Raw genomic sequence first — 14,320 nt, 5'->3', positions numbered from 1 at the left:
GTCCAGGACAGCGACTGCTTTGATAAGAAAGCTGTCAGAAAGCTAGAAGTGTAGCCAACTGAGAGATTTTGCTGTCCCCCGCTGTCAGAGCAGCAAAAGATTAAAATACATGATAAATTTATTTGCACTATCTGCACTGATGCCTCTCATGGGTAATAAAAGTATTATATCAATGAGTAACATCTTGGACCACTGACCTTGCCTGTAAGATTTAGTGCAATAAAAAGATGTAGCTTTCAGGAGGACGTTAATATTGTTTGTGTGTTAAACATTTATGTTGGCCATTTTGAGACTGTCCATGAAGAATAGGAGCCACAGGAATCCCAGGCATTTCTCTTCCCTCCCATTAGAAGTTACTTCTTTCCTGGCAGCAACAGTAGTAGCAGAGGCTGAGGCTTTGTCTATACTAAAGGGAAAAGTCTACCTAAGCTATGCAATTTGAATTACGTGAATAGTGTAAATCAAATTGACATAGCTTGGATCTACTTTCCATGGGGTCCACACTACATGACATCGACAGGAGACTCCCCTTACTCGTCTCGATCAGGTGGAGTACAGGAGTCGACGGGAGAGCGATTGGCGGTCGATTTAGCTGGTCTACTGAAGACCCGCTAAAATCGACCATGGATACATCAATCGCCGCAGCATCGATCCTCCAGTAAGCGTGGACAAGCCCCGAGAACTGACTGCAGAGCTAAAAGAGATGGAATTGGGGATGACAGGATTAAGAGCCTCCAGGTTAATGTGATATTTTGGGCAGGAAAAAGTGGTCAGGGAGAAGGGCTCTATGCTTGAGTCCAGGAGTTCTCAGCCTTTTTCTTTCTGAGGCCCCCCCACCGCCCACCAAATGCTATAAAAACTCCCTAACCCACCTGTGCCACAACTGTTTTTCTGCATATAAAAGCCAGGGCCAGCATTATGGGTTAGCAAGCAGGGCAACTGCCTGCGGCCCCACACCACAGGGGGCCCCGCGAAACTAAGTTGCTCAGGCTTTGGTTTCAGCCCGGGTGGTAGGGCCCCAGGCTTCAGCCCTGCATGGTGGGGCTTTGGCTTTCTGCCCTGGGCCCCAGTGACTGTAACACTGGCCCTGCCTGGAGGACCCCCAGAAACCTTCTCACAGCCCCCCAGGGGGCCCAGGACCCCGGGTTGAGAACTACTATCTAGTCATCTATTTTCGATCTCCAGCACCAGACTACTTCTACCCTTATTAGTGGTAACTTGCACTCTTAGCAATCATGGCTGTAGCCAGTAAGACAAGATGGACTGTAGCCAGTAAGACAAGATGGACTGGTCCTATTTATCTCACTCCCCAGGTCCCCCCAATCCCCCAGTGCACATAGTAAAACAACCACCAAATGTGATCAAATGAAATACATCTCAATACCTTTTGAGGAGGGCCCTTCTTTTCCCAGTAACTTGACTTTGCTGCCATCACCTTCCTTTGCCAGCCATCCTTTAGATTCTGGTAACATCTCCTCTTGGTAATCTGCTGGCTCTTCCTCATGCTCGCTCACATCAGCGACTCTCTGGATTCCTTACTGAAATCCAGCTTCTCACAGAAAGGGCAGCTAATTCAGCTGGACCACATGTTCAGGTATCTTCTCAGTCTTTGTTATGATGCATCTTCAGCTCTCACATTGCATGGACAGCGTTCAGTGCACAATTTGGCAAGCCTCTGACACATCTTGGCGTAAACCTGCTAGTTCTGACTCCATGTGAATTGACTTGCACTCCATTATCCAAGCAGGGCTTTTTCACTGGCTCAGCCCAGCTTACAACTCAATCAAAGTTTTCAGTGGAGCAGATTTTATTGGAAATCAAGAAAATTGTTGAACTCTTTTACTTGCTAGCTTACAGAAGCGGATACTGGCAATCAACTGCACACTATTGTTAACTTCATATAATTCCCAGTACTCATTGCAAATAAGGTGCTTCCTGTTGATCTGCCCCCATGGCAGGAAGCACAGAACAGTCACTGACAGGTAAAACGTGGCAGTGGAGATGGGAAGACCAGCTAATAGCTTTGCCTTTGAATTTGCACAGGGGAAAGACACATTATACCCTCCTGTAGTTCAATCAGATATACAGTAGATAGAGCACTGGACTGGAACTCAGGAGACCTGGGGTCTATTCCCAGCTCTGTCACTGGCCTGTTACATGACTTTGGGCAAGTTACTTCAGCTCTGTGCTTTAGTTTCCCCACTCCATAAGATGGGGATAATGCTACGTGTCTCCTTTGTAAACTGCTTTGAGATCTATGGATGAAAGGTGCTACCTAAGAGGTAGGTAGTACTACTGTTCTCAGGCAGTTCATTCTATGAATGCTACAATGAATATAAAATGCCAAGGATGACATTTGTGTGTGGATGCAAACTGTCTTACAGGCACTGCATGAACAAAGTGGGGCAAGGCTTTTTGTCTAGTGTAGGGAGGGTCACTAGGGAAGAGGACTAGAAATATACAATTGGGTTTTTTCATAAATGTAAAATTAAGTCCATTTCTCGGTATCTGTTAATTATTTCTATTTCTTGTTAATAAGCATACATTAAAAAAGTTATTTTTCACTTTCATCACTAATTTTTGTCAGTTAAAGAAATCATATTTCAAGAAGTCACATTTTATCTATAAGTGAACTGATCTAGAAAATTGGTAATTTGATGAAAAGCATGTGCGCACTGACAATTCTGTGTGACACCTCAAAATAAGTGACCTGTGTGATTATACCAAATAGCCACATAGTTGTACACCTCAGACAGCCAGACAGTATTTATAAAATGGATAGTATGAAAGATTTTATGTTCAGGCAAAGAAACTGTAGGTTGGAGAAAAGAGATCAAAGTTACAGTCAAGACAGGTTAACTTTTTGAGCCTTCAAAATTCCTCAGTTAAAAAAAAAAAAGTGCTGATCACATGGCCTGAAGTTAATGTGTCTACATCACATTAGAATATGCACATCATTAAAGCATGAGACGCTCTCTGGGCCAGTACACTTAACTTCTACTACTAAAAAGGGATTTGCCTTCACACTCTCCATTTATACGCAGTAAAAAATAATGCTCTGGTGTTCCATCTGCATGGAAGATGTAATGGAAGGATGGCCTGTACTGAAAATTTGTAACAAGTGGTATAAATGACCATTTTATTTGTGGTTAATGAAAAACAGCACTGAGAGAGTCATAATGGACATAGAGTATGGTTATCAATCGCTCAATACTTCTATATTTTCATATTCCATAACCTGATCAAATTGTTGTGGTAAAATAACCCATCTCACTGAATGATCTAATATAAATCTCGCTAGAGTCCTAGAACAAAAATGAACACCTGTGGCTCAGCAGCAACAACATACAACAGTTTCATATTAGCTTAGTTGTAAATATAGAATTGACTCAATGAAACTATCAGACAAGTAACATTTTTCTCACCTTAGTCTGAATGCTGAATTGATCCTTGGTTGTGACCCACCATTTTCATATAGCTGGATGTGCTGCTGATTACTGGCATGCTCCTTCCAGCTTATACATACTGAGTTCCTCATGAACTGGGAGTTCTCCTTTTGCTCCTGGATCTCTTCATCTTCTTCTGATCCACTGGAACCATCTACCAATGCTTGGAGAAACTTCTTGAATCTGATCAGTACATTCAGCCTCCATTGCTGTGAAGTTACTCTGCGGTTAGGGTTAACAGACAGCATCCAGGATATTTTCTCTCTACTTTTCAGGTTTTTTGACAACTGCTGGTGAGAAATAAGCTCTACAAAATTCTTCAGCAATATACTACAGCGATTAGTAAGGAGGACTGGGTACTCTTCCAACAAGATGTCCAAGACCTTTAAAGAATCCTCCTGAATTCCTTCACTGATATGAGTCATGGCACTGGAGAGGTGGGCACTTACCAAAGGAAAAAATGGAGCAATCTGCTCGGCTCGGATTTTTGGAGCCAAGAACTGAAGGAGCCGGATTGCTGCTACTCTGACACCACAGTCCTTGTCTGTAAATACAGCTGCCACCTCACTTAGTATATTTGAAAGGTGTGCATCAATTATAAATGGATACTGGGACAGCAGTTCTTTGAGCCCAAGAAGAGCACTTTGCTTAACTCCGGCACTATAGTGATGCATCTGTGAAAGCAGATCCTACAAGAAGAGAGAGAGACACATTTACTAGTTATTCCTTCAAAAACTTTAAACTGACCCATTTTCTAGTATTAATCTGTTCTTAAAAGACTTAATAGGTATAGAAACTGTTTTAATGGACTATATCAAGAGCTTAATAATTTCAGATCCAAAAATGCTTTCTTTTAGAGCATAACAGCCAACAAGTCACCTACCTTCCTAATTACAGGAAGTATGCAATAATTTCATGGTTTGCTATCTAGGTACTTACATGACCTTCATAATCATAACATCTGTGTGCCTCCTGAATTAATAATAGCAAGCAAGACTCTCTCTTACCCACTTCTACCTGCGGAGTAGAGCTGGAGTACGCCAGCTATGACTGCACAGCTGCTTTTAAGTTACCCATAGCAGACTTACTTCTTTGAAGGTGGCCCCTCATCTCCTCCAGTGGGAGAGCTAGAGTCAAGGAAAGGAAGGTGGTGTGACAGATATATTGCAGAAAATTGCTGTACTTTGGAGAACGTACTGAATTAAATTTAAGTATCTTTGGAGTCCAATATATTAAAAGAATCATTTACGAATTATTGTGGCTCGAATTGTATGCAACCTCTAGAAGGGGAAAAGGTGACAGATGTGAGAGCTGGACTGTATTGATTAAAAGGACTATATTGAACAATGTGTCAGACAAGAATGGACTTTTGGAACAAAAAGTATTAACTGGTTTTCCTGGGGATTAGCTAAGGGCAGGTCAATGAGGACCTGAGGACTATTTAAGGCAGTGGTGGGCAACCTGCGGCCCATCAGGGTAATCCGCTGGCGAGCCGCAAGACAGTTTGTTTACATTGACTGTCCACAGGCACGGCCACCCGCAGCTCCCATTGGCCAGGAACAGTGAACCACGGCCACTGGGAGCTGCGGGTGGCCATGCCTGTGGACTGTCAATGTAAACAAACTGTCTCACGGCCCGCCAGTGGATTACCCTGATGGGCCGCATGCACCCCACAGGTTGCCCACCACTGATCTAAGGGGAGGTCAATGCAAATACATTTTTGCACCATCAGTCCCTATGTCCAGTTATGCAAAAACACAGTCTTATGAAGTTATTGCCCTGAAGAGTGGCCATTGCATGCTGATCACCTGTTACATGAGACCAAGATCATAAGCCTAAGCTATATAAAGGAAAGACTGAATACTCATAATAGTTCTGGTTCTGAATCTGAGACAGTTATGAACTTGTAACCCCAGGGGAAAATCCAGTTATGTGTTTCGAAGGACTGACACCTACCAGAACCCCAGGTTGGAGTTGGGGTCACCTCTGGTAAGCTTTTTAGCAGATGTGTAGGTTCTTTTATTGTTTTTAATGCTTTCTCTGTAATGCCTTCACATTAAGAGCAAATGTATTTGCTTAGAAAGACCTGTGTGGTACCCTGTACTGCTGGCAATTACAGCTGTTCGTAGCCTTTGGAGAGAAAGCAATGTGCAGAGAAAGCCTGCTTAGGTGGTCTGGCTTATTAGGGCTATCACAGTGTAGGCGGGAAACACTACAGCCTGGAAAAACCCCTGTCAAGAGATAGAGACAGATCCCTACCCAAGAGAGGTGACCTCTGAAGAGCCAGGAGCCAAAAACAGATGCCTTTGATAGATCATGAAGGTGCAGTTCCTTTCAGGTTGCAACAGATGGACTTAGAGAGGGGATAGCACGCAGATGAAAAATGAAGAAAAACAGGAACCTAAAGTTAAATATGGCTTTAGGAGTCTATTTTTGAAACCTTCTGCCTCTGGACAAACTAATGAAAAACTAATGACATAACACCAAGATTTTAAAAAACAAGTGTCTTGAGTTAAAGCTTCCTAAACAATATTTAACTTCCGGCTCCTATTTTTTAAAATCTCTGCCTTAGGTTATTAGCTCATCCAAAGACCCAAGCCACTATCTAAACTTCACAAGTATCCATAGTCCAGCATTTGGTCAAGGTCAGTGAGACAGTGCTCAAACACAACCTTTGTTAAAAAACATAATAAATTGTCAAATCACTGCTGAAACTTTTACCTTACCATACCTTTATGTTAAGTTTTCTATTGTTCGTGGGAAGTATTCCATCCTCTTTAAGCTGTTCAGGAAGATGTATGGCCTTCGTTTTGAAGTTTGTATCAGTTGCATTTTCTAGTCTAGGCTTCTTTTTTCCAACTTTTAGCTTCACCTTTTGGAAATCCTCTTGGTGTTTCCTCTTTTTAGTCATTTTGAAGCTCTGCAGAGAGACGTTCAAATTGTTAATTAAACAACGGGCAATCAAATAACTTACGGTAAAACCATGTCTATTCTTCTCAAGAACTGGCTTCTGGAATAGTTTATTGCTCCTTAAAGTATGGCTCAGATCTGAAAAAGACTTACAAAGAAGGGCACCTTCTTAAGCAATATAACTGCTCCCTACCTGCATTCAGAGTGAAATCTGCTTTTCTTTCCCAACAAACAGCACATTTTTTACGACTTTTTACTCATGTTAGCACTGCAAAGTCAATGCAGCTCCTAGAGCAGGGTTCTATTCCATTTGTGCATCAGTCAGAAAATCCCAACCAGCTGCACATCTAACAACACAAATAAGACAACCAGATTGCACAAGTGTAATTGAGGCCCTAATCTGACCTACAAAACTTTCATTGCTAACGCAATGAGTGAAAAGGAAAGAACCTGGCTGCTTGACTCTCAAACCACAGGTTAAGTTTGCAGCAATGGTAATTAGGAGAAAATAAATAAAATAAACATAAAAAGACTGAAAAGTCAAGGCATATTGGCTTTCCTCTAGGAAAGCGTATAAACATTTTTGCACCATTGCTACCAACAGCAGAAGCTGTAGTGATAGACAGGGTGTAGGTAATGTGGTGGTAAAAATCCTGTCTGTGCCCTGCCTATGTTATAGTTTGTACTGTCACTAGCAGCCATGCAGATGCACCAGCACAGATAAAATGCTCATAAATTTTCCTAACCTAGGTACACAATGAGAAAAAATGAAACCCCATGATGCCATTTTTAGAGACACTTTCTAGTTCAGAATCAAAGCTTTAACATATTTGTACTGACACACTGCTTCTAGCTTTATCAAATCACAAAACACTGCACCTTAAGGTTCCTACATTCTGATAATCTTGTGTACTGCACCATACCTCCACTTTAGAACTAACAGAATTTTAGCAGCTGATACCACAACCCAATAGATTAATATTCTATACCAGATGAAAGTTGTTTCTAAGATTTCTGATTGTATGAAGCACTGATGTCTGGCTGTAATGGGTCCTGATAGTGGCAGTTAAAATCATGTCAGGATTCAAGCAGAAAAATAAAAAGCAAGATGTCATTATATGATTTTAAGGGCCAATAACTCTCAGCCTTCCTGGGATAAAAATAATGATTTATACTATTCGAAATCTGAGTGCCTCCAAAATTCAGTGGTATGTAGTATTCATGTCTTAATGCTGGCAGTTCAAAGGGATCAGTTCATAAAACTTTCACTGGATTGTTAGTTTAGCACAGTTTTTTTGCACTAGTCCAAGACTCACTTTAGCAATAATTATACTATAGCAAATCCCAGACTTCATACCAGTATAATATTCAGTTTCTGAAATAAAAATATATAAATATCAGGGTTCATTAAGTGGTTTCATAAAAATAACTGGACCTTGCCAAAAAAGTACTCAAATGTTTAGTAATCAAATCAAATATTCTAGTAAAGATTTTCTACTAATCTTACATTCAATTTGAGATATTAACCTACAATGTAGAAATTCAGAATTATTTTTTCTTTAGTTTTTAAGTTTTGTTTTTAAGATTATAAAATCAGAAAATGCATAATAATTGTAGTTAAATGTATAGAATTAGTCCTGTATTTGACAACCACTACCTTAAGAACCTGAGAAATCATTACACTAGATGTTGTGGTATCTGCCAGAACAAGCAAAATCCCAGCCACCATAAATTTTCCATATTTATATTGATTTTGGGGAAACTTGATACACACAGAAACACAAAATTCACCATTAAACTAACAAACCCAAAGGGATTTTTTTTAATTAAAGAAAACTGGGATATTGCTGACCAAATATAAAAACTTCTAACAAAATTCATCACTTGTAACTCTGTTTACGGAAGGCATATTTTCTTGCCAGAAGAGAAAGTAAAGTCTGCAACTTTATGTTTTATATGTATACTGTCATAGAATCATAGAATATCAGGGTTGGAAGGGACCCCAGAAGGTCATCTAGTCCAACCCCCTGCTCAAAGCAGGACCAATTCCCAGTTAAATCATCCCAGCCAGGGCTTTGTCAAGCCTGACCTTAAAAACCTCTAAGGAAGGAGATTCTACCACCTCCCTAGGTAACGCATTCCAGTGTTTCACCACCCTCTTAGTGAAAAAGTTTTTCCTAATATCCAATCTAAACCTCCCCCACTGCAACTTGAGACCATTACTCCTCGTTCTGTCATCTGCTACCATTGAGAACAGTTTAGAGCCATCCTCTTTGGAACCCCCTTTCAGGGAGTTGAAAGCAGCTATCAAATCCCCCCTCATTCTTCTCTTCTGCAGGCTAAACAATCCCAGCTCCCTCAGCCTCTCCTCATAACTCATGTGTTCCAGACCCCTAATCATTTTTGTTGCCCTTCGCTGGACTCTCTCCAATTTATCCACATCCTGCCTGTCAGGGCAATCTTTCTTAAACCCCTTGCCTGTGTTAGTAATAGCACATCCACACAGAATAATTAAAAATGAAAATTTTAAATCCAATTCACTTGACAGATTTCACTTCTTTTGGACAGTTAACACGAGACTTAGAAGCTACATTTTAGTTTGTGACTTTCAATTCTCATGTACTAGCTCAATGCTGTGTATGAGTTCACAGCAATACATGAGAATATTGAAATACAAATCCTGTTTCAATAAAAAATAATCTATTCACGTTAAACGGTTTTACAAAACTTACATTTTGGTCCCAAACTAAACAGGTAGCATCTATACCCATATTGCTTCTAAGACAGGGATCGGCAATCTTTGGCACGCGGCCCGCCAGGATAGCCCCCAGGCGGGCCAGGCCAGTTTGTTTATCTGCCGTGTCCACAGGTTCGGACAATCGCAGCTCCCACAGGCCAATGGGGGCTGCGGGAAGCAGCAGCCAGCACATCCCTCGGCCCACGCCGCTTCCCGCAGCCCCCATTGGCCTGGAGCAACGAACCCTGGCCAGTGGGAGCTGCAATCGGCTGAACCTGCGGACCTGGCAGGTAAACAAACCGGCCCAGCCCACCAGGGGGCTTACCCTGGTGGGCCACATGACAAAGGTTGCCGATCCCTGCTCTAAGATCTTACAAGCTTTTGATTTTCAGCTCATCTTTATCTGCCTCTGGGCATGCATAAATGCATTCCAATATAATTTCCATTATGTAATCACAAACCATATAGCAGTAATTGATTGCAACTGCTGTTATGGTGCAAATTTTTCTCTTGTTAGAACAGCTTGTTTTTACTCACCAACAATTTTTTTTTTTTTAAATCATCCTTTGGAATGAAATATATTATGCTTGTTCTCCATCCTAGAGGTGTTTAAGTTTGAGGACAATCCATTAAGTTACTTCTGAAGGAGAGTGGAGGATGGGTATAAAATATATACTTTGCACTGAAGAAAAATGCTAACTGTCTTCCCTCGCACCCTGTCAGGGTTCCCTCCCGCACTCTGAATTCTAAGGTACAGACGTGAGGACCCGCATGAAAGACCCCCTAAGCTTATTTCTACCAGCTTAGGTTAAAAACTCCCCAGGCACAAATTCTCCCTTGTACCTTGGGTTTAAGTAATGCTGCCACCACCACCAAGTGATTTAACAAAGAACCAGGGAAAAGGACCACTTGGAGTTCCTCTTCCCCCAGCAATCCCCCCAAACCCTTACACCCCCTTTCCTGGGGAGGCTTGAGAATAATATCCTAACCAATCGGTTACAAAATGATCAAAGACCCAAATCCCTGGGTCTTGGAACAATGGGAAAATCAGTCAGGTTCTTAAAAGTAGGGTTTTATTTAAAGAAAAGGTAAAAGAATCACCTCTGTAAAATCAGGATGGTAAATACTTTACAGTATTTACAGATTCAAAACACAATGGATTCCCCTGTAGGCAAAACTTTAAAGTTACAGAAAATCCGGGATAAATCTCCCTCTAGCAAAGGGAAAATTCACAAGCTGAAAACAAAAGGTAATCTAACGCACCTTGCCTTATTTACTTACTCTCTGTGTAATATGAGAGACTTGTACAGGATGGTTTATAGGAGAAGGAGGTTTTTTTTGACCTGATGCCTCTCTGCTTTCCCCAGAGAGCACACCAACAAAGCCTCCAAATTCCCCCTTTCCTGCCCCCAAGATTTGAAAGTATCTTCTTTCTCCATTGGTCCCTTTGGTCAGGTGCCAACCAGGTTATCTGAACTTCTTAACCCCTTACAGGTAAGGAGGAATTCTAGGCTACCCTTAGCTGTATGGTTATGACACACCCACAAAAAATGTAACTCAGAAACAGATTAACTGCGAAATTGACAGTTTTCAATGAACAGGTGCTCTATTAAATGAAAAAAATTCCTCCAAAATAAAATTACAGTAGAAGCTCAGAATTACAAACACCAGAGTTATAAACAGACCCGTCAACCACACACCTCATTTGGAACTAGAAGTATCCAATCAGGCAGCAGCAGAGACACAAACAAACAAAAAAAAAAAAAGGAAATACAGTACAGTACTATGTTAAATGTAAACCACTAAAAAAGTAAAGGAAAACCAGCATTTTTCTTCTGCATAATAAAGTTTTAAAGCTGTATTAAGACAATGTTCAGTTGTAAACTTTTGAAAGAACAACCATAACATTTTGTGCAGAGTTACAAAGAACCTTCATTCCCAAGGTATTTGTAACTGAGATTCTACTGTATAAAAATGCAAGATTGAGCATACACAGCAAAAGAAAATGTTACATTGTAAGCAGCACAATTACAGCTATTTAAATGAGCAGTTTTTTCCAAAATACGGAGACAACTGTTTGCCTTAGTGCTGCCTCCTAACCTGAACCCTCCTTTCAAATGGCCGGGCACCCAAACTCATTCTACTCCCCTCAACTCCTCAGATGGTTTTTAAAAGAAAGCTAGTTAATCACTATATAACACTCACAATTCAGACTTTGCATCCCCAAATAATAATTTTATTCACAAAGCTCCACCCCGACTGCTCCATTGCAAAAGTGCCACCACCATCAAAACAATTCTCATTAACTAATAAAAAGAACATCCCAGCCTCAAAAAATTCATAAACAAGGTGAGTAAACAAAACAAAACAAAAAAACACACTACAGCAACTGTGGTAGTAACTTAAAAATACCTCTGAAAAAATAAGTTTTTACATTTTTTTTTTTTAAGTGGGGAGAGATTAAATAAGTCAGATTTCAAGAGGGAGCAATACACTGGATTCTCCAGCAGGACAGAAACTTCAAATTTTTGTGTGGAGAGCAGGTCCTCAAGCACATCTTGGGATCTCTCCTAACTGGAGCGCAGTTCTTGTGAATACGTAAGACCATAAGAACAGCCATACTGGGTCAGACCAAAGGTCCATCTACCCCAGTATCCTGTCTTCCGACATTGGTCAATGCCAGGTACCCCAGAGGGAATGAACAGAACAGGTAATCATCAAGTGATCCATCCCCTGTTGCCCAGTCCCAGCTTCTGACAAACAGAGGCTAGGGACACCATCCCTGTCCATCCTGGCTAATAGCCACTGATGGACCTAACCTCCATGAACTGATCTAGTTCTTTTTTGAACCCTGTTATTAGTCTTGGCCTTCACAACGTCCTCCGGCAAGGAGCTCCACAGGTTGACTGTGCATTGTGTGAAGAACACCATAAAAGAATCCCCAATAAACTGTAAAAAGAAAAGGAGTACTTGTGGCACCTTAGAGACTAACAAATTTATTTTAATAAACTATGTGGTCTTTGACGAGCATACCTGTTACTCGTGTAGTTAAAGACATGCCCAGCTGATACGCACACAGTTTACCTGAAATGTATCTATACCACAAGGAAGCGCATATACGTAGGGGTCATTCCCACACCTACTTTTAAAAGAAAGCTAGGCAATTAAATGTATAGGAATGCAACATTAACATTGCAAGTTAAAAATCACAAAAGGAAAGCTTCCACAGCGTGTAACCTGGCCAATTGTGATTTTTAACTGTGCATTAAAAAGTTTTTGAGTTATATATATAATTTGAGAAAAGTGTATGCTACTGGCATAAACTTATCAGAAGAAAGTTTATCCAATGAAAAGGTGAGCTCTCATACCCCTGCTGCAGAAGTAACGGTAAGAGCTGGTCAAATCCACTTCTGCTGATGCAGTTTTCTGAGCAGCAGGACAGGAAGTGTAGAAATTCCTGTTTTCAACTCAACCATTTGCAACAAGCCTAGGACAACAGGTAGTCTCAGGGCCTCTATCTGGCCAAACCTTATATAGCTGATAATTGAGGCAATGTTTTAGTCATGGGTATTTTTAGTAAAAGTCATGGACAGGTCATGGGCACAAAAGAAAAATTCCCAGCCCGTGACCTGTCCATGACTTTTACTATATACCCCTGAATAAAACTTGGGATGAGGGAGGGGAGCGGCTTGGGGGGCACAGTGGGTGTTTGGAGGGGAGGGGTGCGGCCTGGCGGGGTGCCGTGGGTGATCGAGGAGGGTCGCGGCCCAGGGGGTGGGGAAGGTGGCAGGGCTGGGGGCAGGCTCCCTACCCGGCTCATGGGAAGCGGGGACCTCCAGCTCCTTGCTCCATGTGCTGCCTCCTCTCCACCCCACCTTTTCTTTTTTAGTTATCAGACAGTTAGTTACTGCTGAGTTATTGCTGCCGCTGCGTCAGAGCTCAGAAACGGAGCACAGCTAGGCTCGCTGCGAGACGGGCTTTTATTGTTATTCTTACTTGCTGGTAGCGCCAAAGCTGAGCCCCAACCCTGCCAGCTTCCCGGGGGCGGGCAGCAGCCGCCTCCGCCCAGGGCAGCTCCCAGGATCAGCGCCTCGGGGAGCATCAGTGGGGACCCCTCAGCCGGCAGGAGACGGGTTCACACCGCGCCCCGGCACGCCCAGAGGCGGGTGCCCGGCAGGGGCTGCTCTCGCGCCCGCGGGTCTCGCTGTCAGCGATTCAAAGCAGCCCCCGGGGGGTGCCCTGCCCCGCCTCTGCAGCGGGGCGCTGGGGGGGGCTGAATCCGCCCTGGCCCCGGGGCAGCGCCCCCAGGTGTCACGCCCGCCCCGCGCTGCGGGGCTCCGCTGGGGAGCGGGGGAGGGGAGCGGGACCCCCGGCCCGCAGCGAGCGGCGGGGGCTGAGCCCGGGGCCGTGTAACCGCCCCCGGCAGCGGCGGGGGCGCGAATCCCCGGTTTCCCCGAAACCGACCCGGCGGGAGGGGGCGGGGCTGATGCGCGGGGCCCCCCGGAGTGGGGGGCGCAGGGGGCCCCACGCGGACCGCACTCACCGACCCACGCGGCGAGCGTCCGCCGCCTCCCGGCTCCAGCCGCGGCGAGTCCCCGCCGGAAACCGCTGCCCACGTGACGAACGGGAGTGGGCGGCGGGAACTGGGACCTGCGACCATAGAGAGGAGCTGGGAGGGAAGAGCGGCCGCCCGCTCCGGTCTGGGCGGCGCCCTAAAGCCGAGAGATCCGCGGGCGTCTCTGGGGCCCTAGGGCCGCGCCGCCGTCAACAGCAGCCGGTGGCAAGCGGCCGCGTCCCTCCCACGGACTTCCCGGAGCGTCGCGGCCGATGCCGGGGTGCTGCGGGGAAACAACCCTCTGGCGGAGGGCGCCCGAAAGGGAGGCGGCGGGAAGGCGCCCAGCACGCGGAAGGCGGAGCCGGAGCCGGAGCCCCTTCGCTGGTTCTGGAGAACTCCCGCCAAATTGATGTCGGAACCTGTAAATCCAGGTGTCAGAGCAGCCGCCGCCGCCGCCTCCGCAAAAAGAAAAGGAGGACTTGTGGCACCTGCGAGGCTAACCAATGTATCTGAGCATTTAAATTGCTTAGTCCGGAAGGTGCCACAAGTCCTCCTTTTCCTGTAAATGCAGTTTCTTCACAGGGGAACGTCTGCGTCACAGCCGCGCGGCTTCTCTTTGCCGAGTTGGACGTGCCCCTTCAACGCAGCCCCCCGGGCCGGGATGCGCGCAGC

The 14,320-nt window shown here is 44.1% G+C and overlaps 1 protein-coding gene across 7 annotated transcripts in view; it reads right to left on the bottom strand.

Moving 5' to 3' along the window:
* Positions 1–14,108, bottom strand: part of TEX10 (testis expressed 10) — a 133,238-nt gene extending 119,130 nt beyond the window's left edge. The window contains exons 1-4 of one of the 7 annotated variants that reach the window (XM_073332516.1): positions 13,637–13,688; positions 12,462–12,580; positions 6,178–6,366; positions 3,426–4,135 (exon numbers count right to left, since the gene is read on the bottom strand). In XM_073332516.1, the coding sequence (XP_073188617.1) occupies positions 3,426–4,135; positions 6,178–6,357 (890 nt within the window). In that variant the 5' untranslated portion in view covers positions 6,358–6,366; positions 12,462–12,580; positions 13,637–13,688. Of the gene's footprint in view, positions 1–3,425; positions 4,136–4,534; positions 4,574–6,177; positions 6,367–12,461; positions 12,581–13,089; positions 13,353–13,636 lie in introns of those variants that run through there. The other 6 variants (XR_012157406.1, XM_073332519.1, XM_073332515.1 and 3 more) reach the window with 6 other exon arrangements.
* Positions 14,109–14,320: the final 212 nt, after the last annotated feature.

The sequence above is a fragment of the Lepidochelys kempii genome, chromosome 2 (genome assembly GCF_965140265.1).
Source record: "Lepidochelys kempii isolate rLepKem1 chromosome 2, rLepKem1.hap2, whole genome shotgun sequence".
In the NCBI taxonomy this organism is placed as follows: domain Eukaryota; kingdom Metazoa; phylum Chordata; order Testudines; family Cheloniidae; genus Lepidochelys; species Lepidochelys kempii.
Note: the sequence above shows the minus strand (reverse complement) of the source record. Positions and strands in the feature narration are given on the sequence as shown.